At 36.8% G+C, this 21,497-nt stretch overlaps 1 protein-coding gene across 2 annotated transcripts in view; it reads left to right on the top strand.

Annotated features, from left to right (window-relative positions):
* The first annotated feature begins 5,812 nt into the window (after nucleotides 1-5,812).
* The window catches only part of LOC137243573 (uncharacterized), a 69,759-nt gene continuing 54,074 nt past the window's right edge, over nucleotides 5,813-21,497 (top strand). The window contains exons 1-4 of one of the 2 annotated variants that reach the window (XM_067771398.1): nucleotides 5,813-5,898; nucleotides 6,548-6,741; nucleotides 6,804-7,017; nucleotides 8,509-9,745. In XM_067771398.1, the coding sequence (XP_067627499.1) occupies nucleotides 5,847-5,898; nucleotides 6,548-6,741; nucleotides 6,804-7,017; nucleotides 8,509-8,789 (741 nt within the window). In that variant the 5' untranslated portion in view covers nucleotides 5,813-5,846 and the 3' untranslated portion in view covers nucleotides 8,790-9,745. Of the gene's footprint in view, nucleotides 5,899-6,547; nucleotides 6,742-6,803; nucleotides 7,018-8,508; nucleotides 9,746-21,497 lie in introns of those variants that run through there. The other variant, XM_067771399.1, reaches the window with a different exon arrangement.

Here is a 21,497-nt window from a genome sequence, read left to right as displayed (position 1 = left end):
GCGGTCATTATACAAACGTGTAATGTAGCCATAATCCTCGTCCTGGGCTTGGAACCCGCCACATAAAACGAGTTTAATACAAATAAAGTAGAGTTACGAGGTATAAAGGGCCTGTAGTTTCCTATTAGATAATCATGTAAGCGGCGGTGAGATATGCCTATAATCGGACAGCCAAGTGATAGTACGCTGGTGTATCGCGATACACCTCTGAGGCAGTAACGACTGTTTTTATCAATACAGAGTAACATAACCCCCAACTTCAAAAAAAACAACGGACACCAGTAAAATCACCGAGCAAACTTGGCCTGATTACAACCAGAAAAGAGCAGAGTTTCTATTAAATATGCCTAGAAAAGAGATATTCAGTATCACGTCCACAAGAACAGAATATTGGTCATTTGGCCCTTCAACGGCAGGGGAGGACGGTAGTAAGGAAACAGTCACCCACCTCGTCTGTCAGTGCCCAACACCTGAGAACTTTAGGTATCGAACTAAAATCTGTTTTGTGCTACCCGATTTAATGGTTGTATCAAATGCTCCATTAAAGACATCAGGAGACGTTTTGATTTAACCAAATGGTTTGAGTAAAACAAACACAGCGTATATTACGTAATTGGTTCCATGGGAACACAATGTGCATGAAAATGGCGATAGAGCCGGCGAGGTCTCTCTGACCGGGCAGCATAGCCACCAACCAAACAACCAGGAAAGTCATAAGGTCAATTATTTTGTTACGCACCTCCATGTATTAAAATATTGACACCTGTTGAATTATAGTTCCATTTTATTGTTAAAAATTTACGGCGCCCCTTTTCCAACGGCCTAACGAAGTTCTCTCTGAGATAAGAAGAACTTATCCAAATATATGTTAGGATGAAGTTTGGAGCAAAAAATCGTGCGATTATACTCGCGGCTGTTGGCGTCGTTGTAGCGATAAAGGTATTTCCCGCAGGTTTTGCAGATGGTTATCGATGTTTATGGTCTTTTGCCGGTATATGTAGATCCAATACGTTTTGGTAACAAGCCCCATTAAAGGTACATGATGGGTTTCAAAATAAATTCGAATCTTTTCATGTTCATTTTACCATCTTTTCGGAACCAGGTTTTGCAGATGGTTATCGATGTTGATGGTCTTTTGCCGGTATATGTACATCCTATACGTTTTGGTAACAAGCCCCATTAAAGGTACATGATGGGTTTCAAAATAAATTCGAATCTTTACATGTTCATTTTACCATCTTTTCGGAACCATAATAATATGGGTGCTTGCTTGGAGGTACTGCCACCAGAGCTCACTACTAAAAGTTCTTTAAACAGAGTTCATTCTATGACACATGCCAACTTCTGAACGTATTTCTGTTGAGATCTTTAATCCGTCAGAATTAGTATGTAATAAATAATGCAAAATTAGCGGTCAGGTCACAAAGAAAGCCGCTCATTCATTCATTTCGACGACTGACGCGAATGAAAAGCTTAAAGGAGATAAATTTAAAAACAGGGCAAAATCAGTTACAAATCGCAATGAGTGAGAATTGTGCTACCACTACATGAGTACACCCAACGGGTTAGGGGGTCAGAATATACCCGAGCTAGGTATTCCTGTCGTAAGAGCCGACTAAAATACCACATTCAAGGGGTTGTGTAGCGCAACCCTTTCAGGTTGCCAGCGCAATATATAGCTTCTCCAAACCCAATTTGTCAACCTCACGTATGTGTGGCGAATCCTGTTTCATTAACAGCCGATGCTCTGGCGCCCGAACTCCTCATGGATCTAGGGGGTGGGAGGGCGGTATGGCCAATAAGGTTGCATGTGGTCATAACAAATCGTTCCCGAGATGGTCGGGCTTGGTACCGGAACGTACCGGATCTGCATCGGGCAAAAGACCATCAACATCGATAACACTCCCCAAGGCCTTCGGGGAGTGTCCTTATCGCTACAACAACAACAACATGAGGTCGAAAATTACTTTTGGCAGAGTAGATGTGAGAACCAAGTGGAGAAATCATCAACTGTATGTTACGTGGAAAACGATGTCATTGTCGATTGCTGGACCTACAAGAATGCGCACGGTCGCACTGCTTATATGCCTGCCGTTGATCACGATGGGTCCCCTTTGATTTTGTGTTCTGTGGTTAAAGTAGCTTGGTGGGTCTCTTTTTGCTAGAACCTGGTACCTCAGATGACAACATCTCGAATTGTGGTGAAGTGGATAAACTTTCCCTGCCCAAATGGGCGTTAAGGTTGCTAAGAACAATTTAGAGGTAGACAGGGGAGAAACAGATAAGTCTTTTTCACGGAATTGGGGGTCGAATGATCATGGAGGTTCTACGTATTCGTATAAATTGGACTTGGGATGGTCGGGTTAGTTGCTTAATGGTGCCAGAACTTATCGCCACTACCTTGCAAAGGACCTTTAATGTCGGAAAATCCCTCCAAAAATTACTAGTCGCTTAAAGAAGAAGAACTAAAATTAGTGAATTACCTTACAATATGAAAATACTGTTTAAGAACTAACACTTATAACATCCACTACATCAACATAAGGTACTGCATTTGTTTTGCTGTACTCTTACTCCTCGCTATTTCAGAATCTGTAATGATTTGTCTAAATTTCTCCGATATTTTTGGACGAGTTTGAGCTGTTGTGAGCTAAAGTAAAGAATTCCCGCGAAACCTACAAGGAAAGCTGCAAAAATATATTTAAAACATTAATCATCGATTTTATATTAATATTGCAACATCTTACCATCATTTAATGCAGAAAATATGCGAATAAGAATTGTCGCACGTTCTAATCATATAAAAGTCAACACAAAACGGAACTTGAGATAAAAAGTGATGCCGTTGTATATTTTTCAGAAAAAAACGATTTGTATAGTTTTACATACATTTTTTCCTCTAAATAAAATAGGAGTTTTGTAAAGCGACCACATTCTTATTTCTAAGGGCGTTCAAGATGGCGGCGTTAGAGCGAGAAGCTGCTTACATCCGCCACCCTCTATAATTCCATCATGGTTTTTATGTCGTCTGATTACTTTCTGAATTTTGACTTCTGAATTTTCCCTTCTGAAATTTGACTTCTGAATTTTCACTTCTGAAATTTCCAGGGGCTCCCTCGCGATCCTTCTAGGGTTTTGGGGTCATTTCGGATTGACTTTTGCGACTCCCTCGAGGTCTTTTGGAGGTTATTTTGGCATGGTTTAGGGGAGTACCACGGGGTCCTCCCGGGGTCATTCCGTGATCTTTTTGGGACTCCCTCGGGGTCATTTGGGGGTAATTCCGGGATGATTTTGGGGACTTCCTCGGGGTCATTTCGGAATGGTTTTGGGGACTCCCTCTGGGTAATTTGGGGGTAATTCGTAGGTCATTCCGGGATCTTTTTGGGGACTCCCTCGGGGTAATTTCGGGATGGTTTTGGGGACTCCCTCGGGGTAATTTCGGGGTCATTCGTAGGTCATTCAGGGATCTTTTTGGGGACTCCCTCGGGGTCATTCCGGGATGGTTTTGGGGACTCCCTCGGGGTCATTTCGGGGTCATTTCGGGATGGTTTTGGGGACTCCCTCGGGGTCATTCAGGGATGGTTTTGGGGACTCCCTCGGGGCCATTTGGGGGTCATTCGTAGGTCATTTCGGGATGGTTTTAGGGACTCCCTCGGGGTCATTTCGGAATGATTTTGGGGACTCCCTCGGGGTCATTGGTAGGTCATTTCGGGATGGTTTTGGGGACTCCCTCGGGGTCATTTCGGGGTCATTCGTAGGTCATTCCGGGATCTTTTTGGGGACTCCTTCGGGGTCATTTCGGGGTCATTTCGGGATGGTTTTGGGGACTCCCTCGAGGTCATTTCGGGGTTATTCGTAGGTCATTCCGGGATATTTTTGGGGACTCCCTCGGGGTCATTCCGGGATGATTTTGGAGACTCCCAAGGGGTCATTTGGGATTAATTTCGTGATGAGGTACGACATTCTTCGAAAAAAGTACCTTGTTTTAAAAGTTTTCTGGGATGTGGCGCATTCAAATCGGCAGCCGAGATTGGGTGATATTCCATTCGGGCTTCGATATATGTATGTAGTTTAGTACACTTTAGTAGCACACTTTTAACATTGAAATATGTAGTTTTTGAGTGTATAATCAAGGTTCAAAACCTGTACATCTCATAGGTCAAAAAAATTTTATTTGATTTGAAAAAAGTTTAATTTGATTTGAAGAAAGTTTCTTTTTACCTGAAATTGTTATATGGAGTAATTTGGATGTATGCTCAGTTAAAAATGTCGCCAAAAGTAATCCGCAAATTTATGACTTGGAGACACCGTTTTCCAAGTTTGCTTCTGGGTATTTAGCGCTCTCTCAGGAGTTACTGAACGGTTGGGCAAACCTATGCATAACGGTTGCCACTTTGGTCCATTTGGACCAAAAATGGTCCTTTCTAACCCCGTTTGGTCCGATGGTCATTTTTGGTAAATTTTGGTATTTTTTAGCAAGTAGGCACGACTTTGGTATATTTCTCTATTTTTCTCTGGGAGAAAAACAAACTATGGGAACGTTGAAAGGACTTTGCTTGATTGAGCATCCTGTTAATTACCATGGATTGAGGCAATACGATGGCCGGCGAAAAAACTAATTGAAAAATTTATGTTAATGACATTTTATCTATACCAAAAATAAGTCCTTTATCAAATTTGGTAATTTTTTTTTTTTTGATGAATTTCGAACCGAAATGAAACATTGTATGGCAGCCGTGATTTGGCAGCCAACATTGCCATTAACCCAGATACGCCCATTAAAAGTACGTAAATATTTTAAAAGTGCTTTGCATTGATGTTTAGTAAAAACAACAGTTGAAAGACATTGTTGTTATGGATTTATAAAAATGTTTTGGAAAAAATTGATTTCATACAGGCCTTCCCATTGACAGTGGGGTTTATACTTATAAGAAGTGCCCCTATGGAACGGTACAATAAAAACAACACCGAAAACAAGCAATTGGCAAACCATGCTTGTTAATTTAAATTTGAATACAATATAATATTTTTAGTTAACAATTGGAAAAAATTCAACTTGCAGTGAAAATGTTGATAGTTTATGATTGGACATCACACAAATTGCCGCAAAAAACTAACTTACCGTACTGTGGACCGCTATATATTAACAAACATCAAATCCGTAAATACAGTAAACACTACATAATAAAACATGTCTCGCTTTGTATGTAAAAATTTAGGTGTACTATATGTAGAGCATTTGGCATAATTGGGTTAAATCAAAGATAACACTTCGGTCATTTAATTCAATGGTGTCATAATTCAAAAAACAAAATTTTTCAGGAGAGCCATTCAAAGATTTTAACTACCATTTGTTGTGCATATAAAAGCATCTTTTCATTTGTATAGCACGTGATCAATTTTTAACGGACCACAAAGATTTTTTTTATACAACATTCATCATGATATTTATTACGTTTTTACGTTATTTACTCAAAGTCATGCCCTCTTGTTTGTACCACTACAGATGAGACAAGTGTGATATCTTAAGCATAGACGACAAAATAACAAATAGACTCGATCACCTGATTTTAAAGGTACTTTAACGGTCTCATCTTGTGTCTCTATGTCTCAAGTCTCAAGTGACATAACTTCGATATCTGCGTAATACGAAAAAATTTTCTTTTAATTTGCATGTTTTCTTCTAGAGAGTGCACGCAGAAGCTTATGAAAATCTATATAAGCCTTATGTGCATAAAAAACGGGAAAAGCTGGAGAACAGTACATCTGGTGCTATAAAAAAATTGAACCGTTCGAGCCGTCAGAAAAAATATGAAGACAATGTTGTTACCTATGTGATTGAAAGTATGAGTCCCCTTTCCACAGTTGAAATGCCGTCATTCAGAAAATTAATAGATGGTGAATAACTTTAATTGGAAGCGTGTCATTATTGTGTATTACAAAATTCTGGGTGACAAAATTCTGTAAATTTCAAAAAAATTCTGCTTGAACAAAATTCTGCTTTTTTAAAATTCTGCTTTTTAAAATTCTCCTTTCTAAAATTCTGCTTTTTCAAAATTCTGCATGTCTAATGCGAAAAATTCTGCTTTATTCAAGTTTTGTGATTTTCGTCATACGCAGAAGGACATCACCGTGGCAGTAGCCACGGTTATACCACACACCCGGACTTGGCATGGCGTAGCCCAGGGTTATTTTTTATAAGCGCGGCCGAAGGCCGCTTATGCAGAAAGGTGTTCTACTCAGAATTACTGTGCATGGCGCGGCCGGTGTTGGATTGGCTTTTTCCAGAATATTGGCTTCCATAATATTGATTTCCGGTGTTTCGACTTCCGGAATTATGAATGCATGACCTCTTTAACATTGTTAACATTATATTTTAATAAAGAATTTTGCAATGCAGAATTTTGTAATACAGAATTTTGTAATACAGAATTTTGAAAGCAGAATTTTGTTTTTAGAATTTTGTACATACAGAATTTCGACACCAACCCACTTTAATTCACTTATACTGAGTGTTAAATACTTTTTATTTAATTATTGTTCACAGATATTTTATCAAAAGATGAAAGTGCGCATATGAAGCACTTATCTAGAAGAACCGTGGGAAAGCACATACAAAAGAGATTTATTGAAAATATGGATGAACTTCGTTCCATATTAAAAAATGTTGATTACGTTTGTACAACGGCTGATGTTTGGTCGAGTAGTACCAGGCGATTTTTGGGAGTTACTGCCCATTGGGTAAAATTTCAGAAAATTAAAGCGATTTCAACAACTATGCTATTTATGAAATTCCCTTTTAGATTGATTCCAAAACTTTTACAATAAAGTCAGCTACTATTGCGTGTCGAAGATTTTCAGGAACTTACGACAGAATTGCTGAGCTTCTTCACGAAATTCATTTGTCATTTGGCTTGGACAGCAAAAAGTTAGTTTCAATAGTAACAGACAACGGGTCGAATTTGGCGAAGGCTTGTAATGAGTTTGGAATTAAAATTCCTCTTCTTACGCATGACGGTAAATATTTTTAACATGAAACTAGAAATGAGCGTGTGTATGTATGTGTGTGTGTTTTTCTTTTATAAGCGTTCTTGTGATCACTCGACACACTATAATCTGAAATATATTTTGAAAAAGTAGGCCGAGTTACGCCCTTGCATAGGAAAAGGCTAAATTCGCTTCAAGGAGCTGTACATATTTGGTGTAGAGGAGTGGGGGTGTGAGAAGGAAACCGGGATAAAGTACGAGATAGAAAAATGTGAGAAGGACAAAAATAGAAAGTAGTGAAAAATAGTGAAGAAAGAAAAAAGGAAACGTAAAAAGGTATCGTTAGTTGTTTAATTGGAAAGAGTGTTACGACAAAAGCGTGACGGGGGAGCAAGAGACCCAGACTGAATGGTGTGTGTTTGATTTAATGTAGGATCTACACACGATGACAGCCTGACTAAAGCATATTTTTGGCTAACTAAAATGAGAATGCGTTGCAACAATATACAAAGTTTATGTAATAAGTTGCTCGTTTAAAACCAACTTAGAACTGCCGCGTTGCATTTGGAACCTTTTAGAACTATAAGCATTCAGGGTGCGGCAGTAATTGTTAAATGTTAATTTGTAAATCATTTATTTCGTTGAGATACTTACAGAGTTAGATTATGAAGGTAAATTTAAAAAAAAAACTTGCAAAAGGGTTGAGACTTCGCAAATCTATAGTCATTCAAAAAACATGAAAACATTATGTTTATTCTATTCAAAAAAAACTCGCGTTCGACTAAAAAAACGATTCACCCCATTAAAGATCTTCTTTTGCCCAAACCCGCCATATAATGGTTTCAAAGGTTGCAAAATACCTCAATGAAAAGCCAGTATTTTGTCTCAGTTTAAATGTTTAAACTTACACATTTTGTAAAATTATGTAAATACATTAAGCTGTATACCTAACATACTAATTTTGATATAACTTTCGTACTTCTGCCCGATTTGAAAATCGTTCCCATCACTGTGATGTGATACTTTAAGCGTTGCTATCTCACCAAAGCAATTTTTCATTATTCACATATTTTGCAAAGTTTTACGACGCGATTCTGAATTGTGCTTTATTTCTCCCACAAGTCTAAGAATACTGCATAAACTGTTGGTTTGATTGAAATAAAATGTATGTCGTTTTCGCTGTTCCATATATGGAACTCGAAAGTTTTTAAATAGAATAAACATGGTATTTTCAAGTTTTTTGAAAGACTATAAAAATCTGCGAAATCACTAACCCTTTGCTATTTTTTTAATTTTACCTTTATAATCTTATTATGTGATTTTTGCCCCCGTAATAAATGAATAAATCAAATCAAAAACCCTTTGGTTTTGTCGTGGATGTAACACGTACACGAATGGCTCGCGAGTGAGACTCAGCGTGTGTAGACCCTATTCGAGTTTGCTGAGTTTCTCAAAAGAAACCACATTTCGGAACAACATTTCTTAATTTTTTTTTTCATTTTGAACTTAATTTTGCGGAAGGCGCTACTGATTTTATGTCCGATGATGACGAAGACGATGTTACAATTGATCCATATGTCGGCAATAATGCATCATCCCAAATACCATTCGATGCTGAACCAGCCTTACCCGAAGATGAACCTCATCAGTTCCGACCAAAGCCATCGCTTTCGGTGCATATGAGATGCGCCAGTCATACGATTAATTTAATTGCCTCCACTGATTTTACTTCCTTCATAAAGCAGTCAGCCACTTTGTCTTCCCTACATAGTGAAACGATTAACCGCTGCCAGGCTCTGTGATCTTTGCTACGCTCCCCGAAGCAGAGATAAATAATGATAGAATATCTTGGAAAACCTCTGACAAAGCCAATATGTCTTAGGTGGAACTCTTTGTTCGATAGTTTAGCATTGATTGTTTCGCTACGCGATGAAATTATTACATTCAGTGAGGCGGTGGGAATAACAAACACCATGCAGGATACTGATTTTAAATATTTAGAAGACTATTTGAACTGTACACGACCCCTTATTGATAATTTGAATAAACTGCAAGGTGAGAAAAACTGCAGCTATGGGTATTTGTTGCCGTGTATCATAACACTGCGCAGAAAGTTGCTAGCAGTCAAAACAAACGTCGGAACAACCTTTTGCATTGATGCTGTCGATTATTTGGTTGAAAAAGTGGAACACCGCTTTAGGGACTTTTTCGAAGTTGAGGATTGCGGAAAATGGGCAGCTATTACAGCTGTAATCCATCCGCAATTCAAAACTCAGTGGCTAGTTTGCCTCTCGATTGAAGCACAGAAAAAAGTTTACTTAGTGGTGATGACTGCTGCAACGGATGCGGAAGCCGTAGTGTTGTCAACGACAAATACACCGAACAAGGTAGATGAGTTTTTTAATTTCGGTAACATCTCCAGTACTACCTATACTGAACTTGATATCTTCAGTAACACTGGAGCGCAACTTCAGGTAAACAAATATTTACACGAACCTGTAACAAACAATCTTTTAGCAGTGGATGTTTATCCGGTTGTGAAAAAAATTTTCCTTAAATACAACACCCCGCTGCCTTCCTCAGCAGCGGTAGAGAGGCTTTTTTCATACGCAACGATGCACAACTTACCTCGGTATAATAGGCTTAAGGACTATAACTTTGAAATACGCGTTCTTGCTAAATGTAATAGTTCGAAAAATTGGCGCTAGACTGGCATGAACGTAAATAATAAAAGCAATCAGAAATAAAAGAGAGCAGTATGGAGAATAGGTACTCCCTCATTATTCAATCAATGAAAATGTTTTTTCCGTATAAATATGTATGTACATATTTGTTTTAATATTAAAAAAATTTGATAACCAACACAAGTATATTTATTTACATACATTTTCCCCATATGTCTATATCTCATATGTACAATCATTCTCAAAAAAATATCAAAATAAATGAAAATCTACCTATCTTTGTAATTACAGACGTTCTTACGTACTTTATTGTACTTTAGTACTTTATTGTGTAAGATCGCTACCACTGTTGCTATTTAGTTCGCAGTTTTTTATTTTTATCATTTTAAGTAAAATGTATATACATATGTTTGTATGTATATATAAAATTACTGCAAATAAAAGGGGTCCACATTAATTTCGTGTGGATTCCAGGATCCCGGAAGGGTTCCGAACTGATCCCGAAATTAATCCCAAATGCCCCTTGGGAGTCCTCAAAATCATCCCGGAATTACCCCGAAATATCCCCGAGGGAGTCCCCAAAATCATCCCGGAATGACCCCGAAATGACCCCGAGGGAGTCCCCAAAACCATCCCGGAATGACCCCGAAATTAACCCGAAGGAGTTCCCAAAAAGATCCCGGAATGACCTACGAATGACCCCCAAATGACCCCGAGGGAGTCCCCAAAAAGATCCCGGAATGATCTACGAATTACCCCCAAATGACCCCGAGGTAGTCCCCAAAACCATCCCGAAATGACCCCGAGGGAGTCCCCAAAACCATCCCGAAATGACCCCGAGGGAGTCCCCAAAATCATCCCGGAATGACCCCGAAATGACCCCGAGGGAGTCCCCAAAACCATCCCGAAATGACCTACGAAAGACCCCCAAATGACCCCGAGGGAGTCCCCAAAACCATCCCGGAATGACCCCGAAATTACCCCGAGGGAGTCTCCAAAAAGATCCCGGAATGACTTACCAATGACCCCGAGGGAGTCCCCAAAACCATCCCGGAATGGCCCCGAAATGACCCCGAGGGAGTCCCCAAAACGATACAGGAATGACCCCCAAATGACCCCGGGAGGACCAGATGGAGTCCCCAAAACCGTCCCGGAATGATCCCCAAATGACCCCGAGGGAGTCCCCAAAACGATACAGGAATGACCCCCAAATGACCCCGGGAGGACCAGATGGAGTCCCCAAAACCGTCCCGGAATTATCCCCAAATGACCCCGCGGGAGTCCCTAAGCCATGCCAAAATTACCCCTAAACGACCCCGAGAGAGTCCCTAAAACTGTACCGGAATGATCCCCAAATGACCCGAGGGAGTCCCCAAAAGATACAGGAACGACCCCCAAATGACCCCGGGAAACCCCAAAACCATCCCGGAATGTCCCCCAAATGACCCCGAGGGAGTCCCCAAAACCGTCCTGAAATTACCCCCAAAATCCCCAGAGGATCTTCCCACAATAATAGCAAAAGTAATAAATCTTCCATTTTCTCTCGATCGCACAATAACAGAATTCTAATTTAAGTTTATCCGTATAAATTAAATTATCAAGAGCGTTTGACTTATTGACAAATTGTCAGCGAAAAGGCTTTTTATTTTTTACATAGAATAGCAATTACTTGATAAATTATCAAACTTGACAAATAAGCAAGATGGTGAATTTGTCAAATGCACAGAATAGGACTGCAAATTTAGGGCAGAACAACGTCTGACGGGTCTGCTAGTACATATATATAAACAAACAACTAGTAGGAAATTTTCTTATGAAAAAGTATCAAAATATTTTGTCAAACCCACGTTCATTTCATTTCTCTGCAATATGCGTAAGTATGGACCTGTTTGTTTAACCAATTAAAAATACCCATTAAAGTTATTAATTAAATAGGCTAATTAGGTTCCTATAATAGAAAATTTATATAGAAGTGTTATTATAAACGCCTAATAATCATTGTACACATATCAATTTGATAACACAATTCAATAGCACCCCCACAGAGGTTGAAGCAGGCATCCGTAAGGCAAGGTCTTCCAAATCGATAGGCCCCAACGGAATAGCCATGCCAATGCTTAAACACCTTGGCGATGAGGGAATATCGCCAATTTATAGATTTTACACCAGAGGGAGAGAGAAGGGGGGGGGGCGGAGGGTGTCACTGCTCACTTTGTAAATCCTCGACTTATTTGACCCATTGAGTCTGTAATATTGGTGAAGGCCAGTATAAGTAAAGTTATAATGTGTAAAAATTATTAAAAAGTAATTGTTCGAAGGGGTCGTGGGACCTCCGCCCCCTTTGCATGTTCGAAAAAAATTTCGCTAGTAGACTATTGTCTGTGTCTCAAAATCCGTGTAGCCGTTCTGGCGTGATTCAGTCACAAAGACGAAAAAATATAATAATTAAATTATAGCTGTTCCTACGGGGCGGGGACCTCCCCCCTTTTCAATAAAATATATCTAGTAGATCCTTCTAGACTATTGGCTATATGTGTGCCAAATTTCATCCGAATCCGTCCGGCCGTTCTTGCGTGATTGAGGCACAAAGACAAACGTCTGGACATACAAACATCCAAACTTTCCCATATAATATACTAGCCTTTACCCGCGGCCCCGTCCGCAAGGAGAAATTAAAATATATGGGCTATTCACGTTAGCGTGGTTATCAAGTTATCTGTTTAAAAATTTATTTTGCTTATTGTATTTTATTTTTTTAATAGAGTAAAAAAAGAACTAAACGAGCTGATAACCTGAAAGGCACGCTTACGTAAATACTACAATACAGTTTTTTCGAATTAAAAAAATACATTTTGTTTTTAAGTTAAATTAATTGAATTACAGAGGTGTAGGAATTGCTTACTATTCATAGAACAAAGGAGTGAAACTACAATTTGCTGAAACCGAAGAGAATGAAAATTTATATTGAGTTATAACAATTTATAGATTTTGCACCAGCGTGGGGAGGAGGGGGAGGGGCGGAGGTTGTCACTAAATTATAACTGTTCCTAGCGGGCTAGCTAGTCACAAAAATAAACATCTGGAAACATCCAAACATCCAAACTTTCGCATTTTAATATTATAAAGATTAAGATTGAGATTTGCAGTTAATTTGTGATATTGGATTGAGAAAGGCTATGAGATACGTGTATAATAAGTAGAAACTTCTAGATGACAAGAAGCGGGCACAATTCAAATATTTTGACACACTTGGCTTTTTCAACAGATTGTCGTTTGTTTATATATTTGCACAGTTAGTTAATTAGCTCTATTGAATTGAGAAAGGCTATGAGACACGTGTATAATAAGTAGAAACTTCTAGATGCCAAGAAGCGGGCACAATGCAAATATTTTGACACATTTGGCTTTTTCAACAGATTGTCGTTTGTTTATATATTTGCACAGTTAGATAATTAGTGCTATTGAATTGAGAAAGGCTATGAGATACGTGTATAATAAGTAGAAACTTCTAGATGCCAAGAAGCGGGCACAATGCAAATATTTTGACACATTTGGCTTTTTCAACAGATTGTCGTTTGTTTATATATTTGCACAGTTAGTTAATTAGCTCTATTGGATTGAGAAAGGCTATGAGATACGTGTATAATAAGTAGAAACTTCTAGATGCCAAGAAGCGGGCACAATGCAAATATTTTGACACATTTGGCTTTTTCAACAGATTGTCGTTTGTTTATATATTTGCACAGTTAGTTAATTAGTGCTATTGAATTGAGAAAGGCTATGAGATACGTGTATAATAAGTAGAAACTTCTAGATGCCAAGAAGCGGGCGCAATGCAAATATTTTGACACACTTGGATTTTTCAACAGATTTTCATTTGTTTATATATTTGCACAGTTAGTTAATTGGCTCTATTGGATTGAGAAACGCTATAAGATACGTGTATAATAAGTAGAAACTTCTAGATGCCAAGAAGCGGGCACAACGCAAATATTTTGACACATTTGGCTTTTTCAACAGATTGTCGTTTGTTTATATATTTGCACAGTTAGTTAATTAGTGCTATTGAATTGAGAAAGGCTATGAGATACGTGTATAATAAGTAGAAACTTCTAGATGCCAAGAAGCGGGCACAATGCAAATATTTTGACACACTTGGATTTTTCAACAGATTTTCATTTGTTTATATATTTGCACAGTTAGTTAATTAGCTCTATTGGATTGAGAAAGGCTATGAGATACGTGTATAATAAGTAGAAACTTCTAGATGCCAAGAAGCGGGCACAATGCAAATATTTTGACACATTTGGCTTTTTCAACAGATTGTCGTTTGTTTATATATTTGCACAGTTAGATAATTAGTGCTATTGAATTGAGAAAGGCTATGAGATACGTGTATAATAAGTAGAAACTTCTAGATGCCAAGAAGCGGGCACAATGCAAATATTTTGACACATTTGGCTTTTTCAACAGATTGTCGTTTGTTTATATATTTGCACAGTTAGTTAATTAGCTCTATTGGATTGAGAAAGGCTATGAAATACGTATATAATAAGTAGAAACTTCTAGATGCCAAGAAGCGGGCACAATGCAAATATTTTGACACATTTGGCTTTTTCAACAGATTGTCGTTTGTTTATATATTTGCACAGTTAGTTAATTAGTGCTATTGAATTGAGAAAGGCTATGAGATACGTGTATAATAAGTAGAAACTTCTAGATGCCAAGAAGCGGGCACAATGCAAATATTTTGACACACTTGGATTTTTCAACAGATTTTCATTTGTTTATATATTTGCACAGTTAGTTAATTAGCTCTATTGGATTGAGAAAGGCTATGAGATACGTGTATAATAAGTAGAAACTTCTAGATGCCAAGAAGCGGGCACAATGCAAATATTTTGACACATTTGGCTTTTTCAACAGATTATCGTTTGTTTATATATTTGCACAGTTAGTTAATTACTGCTATTGAATTGAGAAAGGCTATGAGATACGTGTATAATAAGTAGAAACTTCTAGATGCCAAGAAGCGGGCACAATGCAAATATTTTGACACATTTGGCTTTTTCAACAGATTGTCGTTTGTTTATATATTTGCACAGTTAGTTAATTAGCTCTATTGGATTGAGAAAGGCTATGAGATACGTGTATAATAAGTAGAAACTTCTAGATGCCAAGAAGCGGGCACAATGCAAATATTTTGACACATTTGGCTTTTTCAACAGATTGTCGTTTGTTTATATATTTGCACAGTTAGTTAATTAGTGCTATTGAATTGAGAAAGGCTATGAGATACGTGTATAATAAGTAGAAACTTCTAGATGCCAAGAAGCGGGAACAATGCAAATATTTTGACACATTTAACTTTTTCAACAGATTATCGTTTGTTTATATATTTGCACAGTTAGTTAATTAGCTCTATTGGATTGAGAAAGGCTATGAGATACGTGTATAATAAGTAGAAACTTCTAGATGCCAAGAAGCGGGCACAATGCAAATATTTTGACACATTTGGCTTTTTCAACAGATTGTCGTTTGTTTATATATTTGCACAGTTAGTTAATTAGTGCTATTGAATTGAGAAAGGCTATGAGATACGTGTATAATAAGTAGAAACTTCTAGATGCCAAGAAGCGGGCACAATGCAAACATTTTGACGCATTTGGCATTTTCAACAGATTATCGTTTGTTTATACATTTGCACAGTTAGTTAATTAGTGCTATTGAATTGAGAAAGGCTATGAGATACGTGTATAATAAGTAGAAACTTCTAGATGCCAAGAAGCGGGCACAATGCAAATATTTTGACACATTTGGCTTTTTCAACAGATTGTCGTTTGTTTATATATTTGCACAGTTAGTTAATTAGCTCTATTGGATTGAGAAAGGCTATGAGATACGTGTATAATAAGTAGGAACTTCTAGATGCCAAGAAGCGCGCAGAATGCAAACATTTTGACGCATTTGGCATTTTCAACAGATTATCGTTTGTTTATACATTTGCACAGTTAGTTAATTAGTGCTATTGAATTGAGAAAGGCTATGAGATACGTGTATAATAAGTAGAAACTTCTAGATGCCAAGAAGCGGGCACAATGCAAATATTTTGACACATTTGGCTTTTTCAACAGATTGTCGTTTGTTTATATATTTGCACAGTTAGTTAATTAGCTCTATTGGATTGAGAAAGGCCTACATTTTGTTTTTAAGTTAAATTAATTGAATGACAGAGGTGTAGGAATTGCTTACTATTCATAGAACAAAGGAGTGAAACTACAATTTGCTGAAACCGAAGAGAATGCAAATTTATATTGAGTTATAACAATTTATAGATTTTGCACCAGAGGGGGGAGGAGGGGGAGGGGCGGAGGTTGTCACTAAATTATAACTGTTCCTAGCGGGTTAGCTAGTCACAAAAATAAACATCTGGAAACATCCAAACATCCAAACTTTCGCATTTTAATATTATAAAGATTAAGATTGAGATTTGCAGTTAATTTGTGCTATTGGATTGAGAAAGGCTATGAGATACGTGTATAATAAGTAGAAACTTCTAGATGACAAGAAGCGGGCACAATTCAAATATTTTGACACACTTGGCTTTTTCAACAGATTGTCGTTTGTTTATATATTTGCACAGTTAGTTAATTAGCTCTATTGAATTGAGAAAGGCTATGAGATACGTGTATAAGAAGCAGAAATTTCTAGATGCCAATAAGCGGGCACAATGCAAATATTTTGACACACTTGGCTTTTCCAACAGATTGTCGTTTGTTTATATATTTGCACAGTTAGTTAATTAGTGCTATTGAATTGAGAAAAGCTATGAGATACGTGTATAATAAGCAGAAACTTCTAGATGCCAAGAAGCGGGCACAATGCAAATATTTTGACACACTTGGATTTTTCAACAGATTTTCATTTGTTTATATATTTGCACAGTTAGTTAATTAGTGCTATTGAATTGAGAAAAGCTATGAGATACGTGTATAATAAGCAGAAACTTCTAGATGCCAAGAAGAGGGCACAATGCAAATATTTTGACACATTTGGCTTTTCCAACAGATTGTCGTTTGTTTATATATTTGCACAGTTAGTTAATTAGTGCTATTGAATTGAGAAAGGCTATGAGATACGTGTATAATAAGTAGAAACTTCTAGATGCCAAGAAGCGGGCACAATGCAAATATTTTGACACACTTGGATTTTTCAACAGATTTTCATTTGTTTATATATTTGCACAGTTAGTTAATTAGCTCTATTGAATTGAGAAAGGCTATGAGATACGTGTATAATAAGCAGAAATTTCTAGATGCCAAGAAGCGGGCACAATGCAAATATTTTGACACACTTGGCTTTTCCAACAAATTGTCGTTTGTTTATATATTTGCACAGTTAGTTAATTAGTGCTATTGAATTGAGAAAAGCTATGAGATACGTGTATAATAAGCAGAAACTTCTAGATGCCAAGAAGCGGGCACAATGCAAATATTTTGACACACTTGGCTTTTCCAACAGATTGTCGCTTGTTTATATATTTGCACAGTTAGTTAATTAGTGCTATTGAATTGAGAAAGGCTATGAGATACGTGTATAATAAGTAGAAATTTCTAGATGCCAAGAAGCGGGCACAATGCAAATATTTTGATACACTTGGCTTTTCCAACAGATTGTCGTTTGTTTATATATTTGCACAGTTAGTTAATTAGTGCTATTGAATTGAGAAAGGCTATGAGATACGTGTATAATAAGCAGAAATTTCTAGATGCCAAGAAGCGGGCACAATGCAAATATTTTGATACACTTGGCTTTTCCAACAGATTGTCGTTTGTTTATATATTTGCACAGTTAGTTAATTAGCTCTATTGAATTGAGAAAGGCTATGAGATACGTGTATAATAAGCAGAAATTTCTAGATGCCAAGAAGCGGGCACAATGCAAATATTTTGACACACTTGGCTTTTCCAACAAATTGTCGTTTGTTTATATATTTGCACAGTTAGTTAATTAGTGCTATTGAATTGAGAAAAGCTATGAGATACGTGTATAATAAGCAGAAACTTCTAGATGCCAAGAAGCGGGCACAATGCAAATATTTTGACACACTTGGCTTTTCCAACAGATTGTCGTTTGTTTATATATTTGCACAGTTAGTTAATTAGTGCTATTGAATTGAAAAAAGCTATGAGATACGTGTATAATAAGCAGAAACTTCTAGATGCCAAGAAGCGGGCACAATGCAAATATTTTGACACACTTGGATTTTTCAACAGATTTTCATTTGTTTATATATTTGCACAGTTAGTTAATTAGTGCTATTGAATTGAGAAAAGCTATGAGATACGTGTATAATAAGCAGAAACTTCTAGATGCCAAGAAGCGGGCACAATGCAAATATTTTGACACACTTGGCTTTTCCAACAGATTGTCGTTTGTTTATATATTTGCACAGTTAGTTAATTAGTGCTATTGAATTGAGAAAGGCTATGAGATACGTGTATAATAAGTAGAAACTTCTAGGTGCCAAGAAGCGGGCACAATGCAAATATTTTGACACACTTGGATTTTTCAACAGATTTTCATTTGTTTATATATTTGCACAGTTAGTTAATTAGTGCTATTGAATTGAGAAAGGCTATGAGATACGTGTATAATAAGTAGAAACTTCTAGATGCCAAGAAGCGGGCACAATGCAAATATTTTGACACATTTGGCTTTTTCAACAGATTGTCGTTTGTTTATATATTTGCACAGTTAGTTAATTAGTGCTATTGAATTGAGAAAGGCTATGAGATACGTGTATAATAAGTAGAAACTTCTAGATGCCAAGAAGCGGGCACAATGCAAGTATTTTGACACACTTGGATTTTTCAACAGATTTTCATTTGTTTATATATTTGCGCAGTTAGTTAATTAGCTCTATTGGATTGAGAAAGGCTATGAGATACGTGTATAATAAGTAGAAACTTCTAGATGCCAAGAAGCGGGCACAATGCAAATATTTTGACACATTTGGCTTTTTCAACAGATTGTCGTTTGTTTATATATTTGCACAGTTAGTTAATTAGTGCTATTGAATTGAGAAAGGCTATGAGATACGTGTATAATAAGTAGAAACTTCTAGATGCCAAGAAGCGGGCACAATGCAAATATTTTGACACACTTGGATTTTTCAACAGATTTTCATTTGTTTATATATTTGCGCAGTTAGTTAATTAGCTCTATTGGATTGAGAAAGGCTATGAGATACGTGTATAATAAGTAGAAACTTCTAGATGCCAAGAAGCGGGCACAATGCAAATATTTTGACACATTTGGCTTTTTCAACAGATTGTCGTTTGGTTATATATTTGCACAGTTAGTTAATTAGTGCTATTGAATTGAGAAAGGCTATGAGATACGTGTATAATAAGTAGAAACTTCTAGATGCCAAGAAGCGGGCACAATGCAAATATTTTGACACACTTGGATTTTTCAACAGATTTTCATTTGTTTATATATTTGCGCAGTTAGTTAATTAGCTCTATTGGATTGAGAAAGGCTATGAGATACGTGTATAATAAGTAGAAACTTCTAGATGCCAAGAAGCGGGCACAATGCAAATATTTTGACACATTTGGCTTTTTCAACAGATTGTCGTTTGTTTATATATTTGCACAGTTAGTTAATTAGTGCTATTGAATTGAGAAAGGCTATGAGATACGTGTATAATAAGTAGAAACTTCTAGATGCCAAGAAGCGGGCACAATGCAAATATTTTGACACATTTAGCTTTTTCAACAGATTGTCGTTTGTTTATATATTTGCACAGATAGTTAATTAGCTCTATTGGATTGAGAAAGGCTATGAGATACGTGTATAATAAGTAGAAACTTCTAGATGCCAAGAAGCGGGCACAATGCAAATATATTGACACATTTGGCTTTTTCAACAGATTGTCGTTTGTTTATATATTTGCACAGTTAGTTAATTAGTGCTATTGAATTGAGAAAGGCTATGAGATACGTGTATAATAAGTAGAAACTTCTAGATGCCAAGAAGCGGGCACAATGCAAATATTTTGACACACTTGGATTTTTCAACAGATTTTCATTTGTTTATATATTTGCACAGTTAGTTAATTAGCTCTATTGGATTGAGAAAGGCTATGAGATACGTGTATAATAAGTAGAAACTTCTAGATGCCAAGAAGCGGGCACAATGCAAATATTTTGACACATTTGGCTTTTTCAACAGATTGTCGTTTGTTTATATATTTGCACAGTTAGTTAATTAGTGCTATTGAATTGAGAAAGGCTATGAGATACGTGTATAATAAGTAGAAACTTCTAGATGCCAAGAAGCGGGCACAATGCAAATATTTTGACACACTTGGATTTTTCAACAGATTTTCATTTGTTTATATATTTGCACAGTTAGTTAATTAGCTCTATTGGATTGAGAAAGGCTATGAGATACGTGTATAATAAGTAGAAACTTCTAGATGCCAAGAAGCGGGCACAATGCAAATATTTTGACACATTTGGCTTTTTCAACAGATTGTCGTTTGTTTATATATTTGCACAGTTAGTTAATTAGTGCTATTGAATTGAGAAAGGCTATGAGATACGTGTATAATAAGTAGAAACTTCTAGATGCCAAGAAGCGGGCACAATGCAAATATTTTGACACATTTGGCTTTTTCAACAGATTGTCGTTTGTTTATATATTTGCACAATTAGTTAATTAGTGCTATTGAATTGAGAAAGGCTATGAGATACGTGTATAATAAGTAGAAACTTCTAGATGCCAAGAAGCGGGGACAATGCAAATATTTTGACACATTTGGCTTTTTCAACAGATTGTCGTTTGTTTATATATTTGCACAGTTAGTTAATTAGCTCTATTGGATTGAGAAAGGCTATGAGATACGTGTATAATAAGTAGAAACTTCTAGATGCCAAGAAGCGGGCACAATGCAAATATTTTGACACATTTGGCTTTTTCAACAGATTGTCGTTTGTTTATATATTTGCACAGTTAGTTAATTAGTGCTATTGAATTGAGAAAGGCTATGAGATACGTGTATAATAAGTAGAAACTTCTAGATGCCAAGAAGCGGGCACAATGCAAGTATTTTGACACACTTGGATTTTTCAACAGATTTTCATTTGTTTATATATTTGCGCAGTTAGTTAATTAGCTCTATTGGATTGAGAAAGGCTATGAGATACGTGCATAATAAGTAGAAACTTCTAGATGCCAAGAAGCGGGCACAATGCAAATATTTTGACACATTTGGCTTTTTCAACAGATTGTCGTTTGTTTATATATTTGCACAGTTAGTTAATTAGTGCTATTGAATTGAGAAAGGCTATGAGATACGTGTATAATAAGTAGAAACTTCTAGATGCCAAGAAGCGGGCACAATGCAAATATTTTGACACACTTGGATTTTTCAACAGATTTTCATTTGTTTATATATTTGCGCAGTTAGTTAATTAGCTCTATTGGATTGAGAAAGGCTATGAGATACGTGTATAATAAGTAGAAACTTCTAGATGCCAAGAAGCGGGCACAATGCAAATATTTTGACACATTTGGCTTTTTCAACAGATTGTCGTTTGGTTATATATTTGCACAGTTAGTTAATTAGTGCTATTGAATTGAGAAAGGCTACGAGATACGTGTATAATAAGTAGAAACTTCTAGATGCCAAGAAGCGGGCACAATGCAAATATTTTGACACACTTGGATTTTTCAACAGATTTTCATTTGTTTATATATTTGCGCAGTTAGTTAATTAGCTCTATTGGATTGAGAAAGGCTATGAGATACGTGTAT

This window comes from Eurosta solidaginis, chromosome 3 (assembly GCF_040869045.1).
Source record: "Eurosta solidaginis isolate ZX-2024a chromosome 3, ASM4086904v1, whole genome shotgun sequence".
Classification (NCBI taxonomy): Eukaryota; Metazoa; Arthropoda; class Insecta; order Diptera; family Tephritidae; genus Eurosta; species Eurosta solidaginis.
The sequence above is the reverse complement of the archived record's forward strand: the minus strand, read 5'-3'. Positions and strand labels throughout refer to the sequence as shown.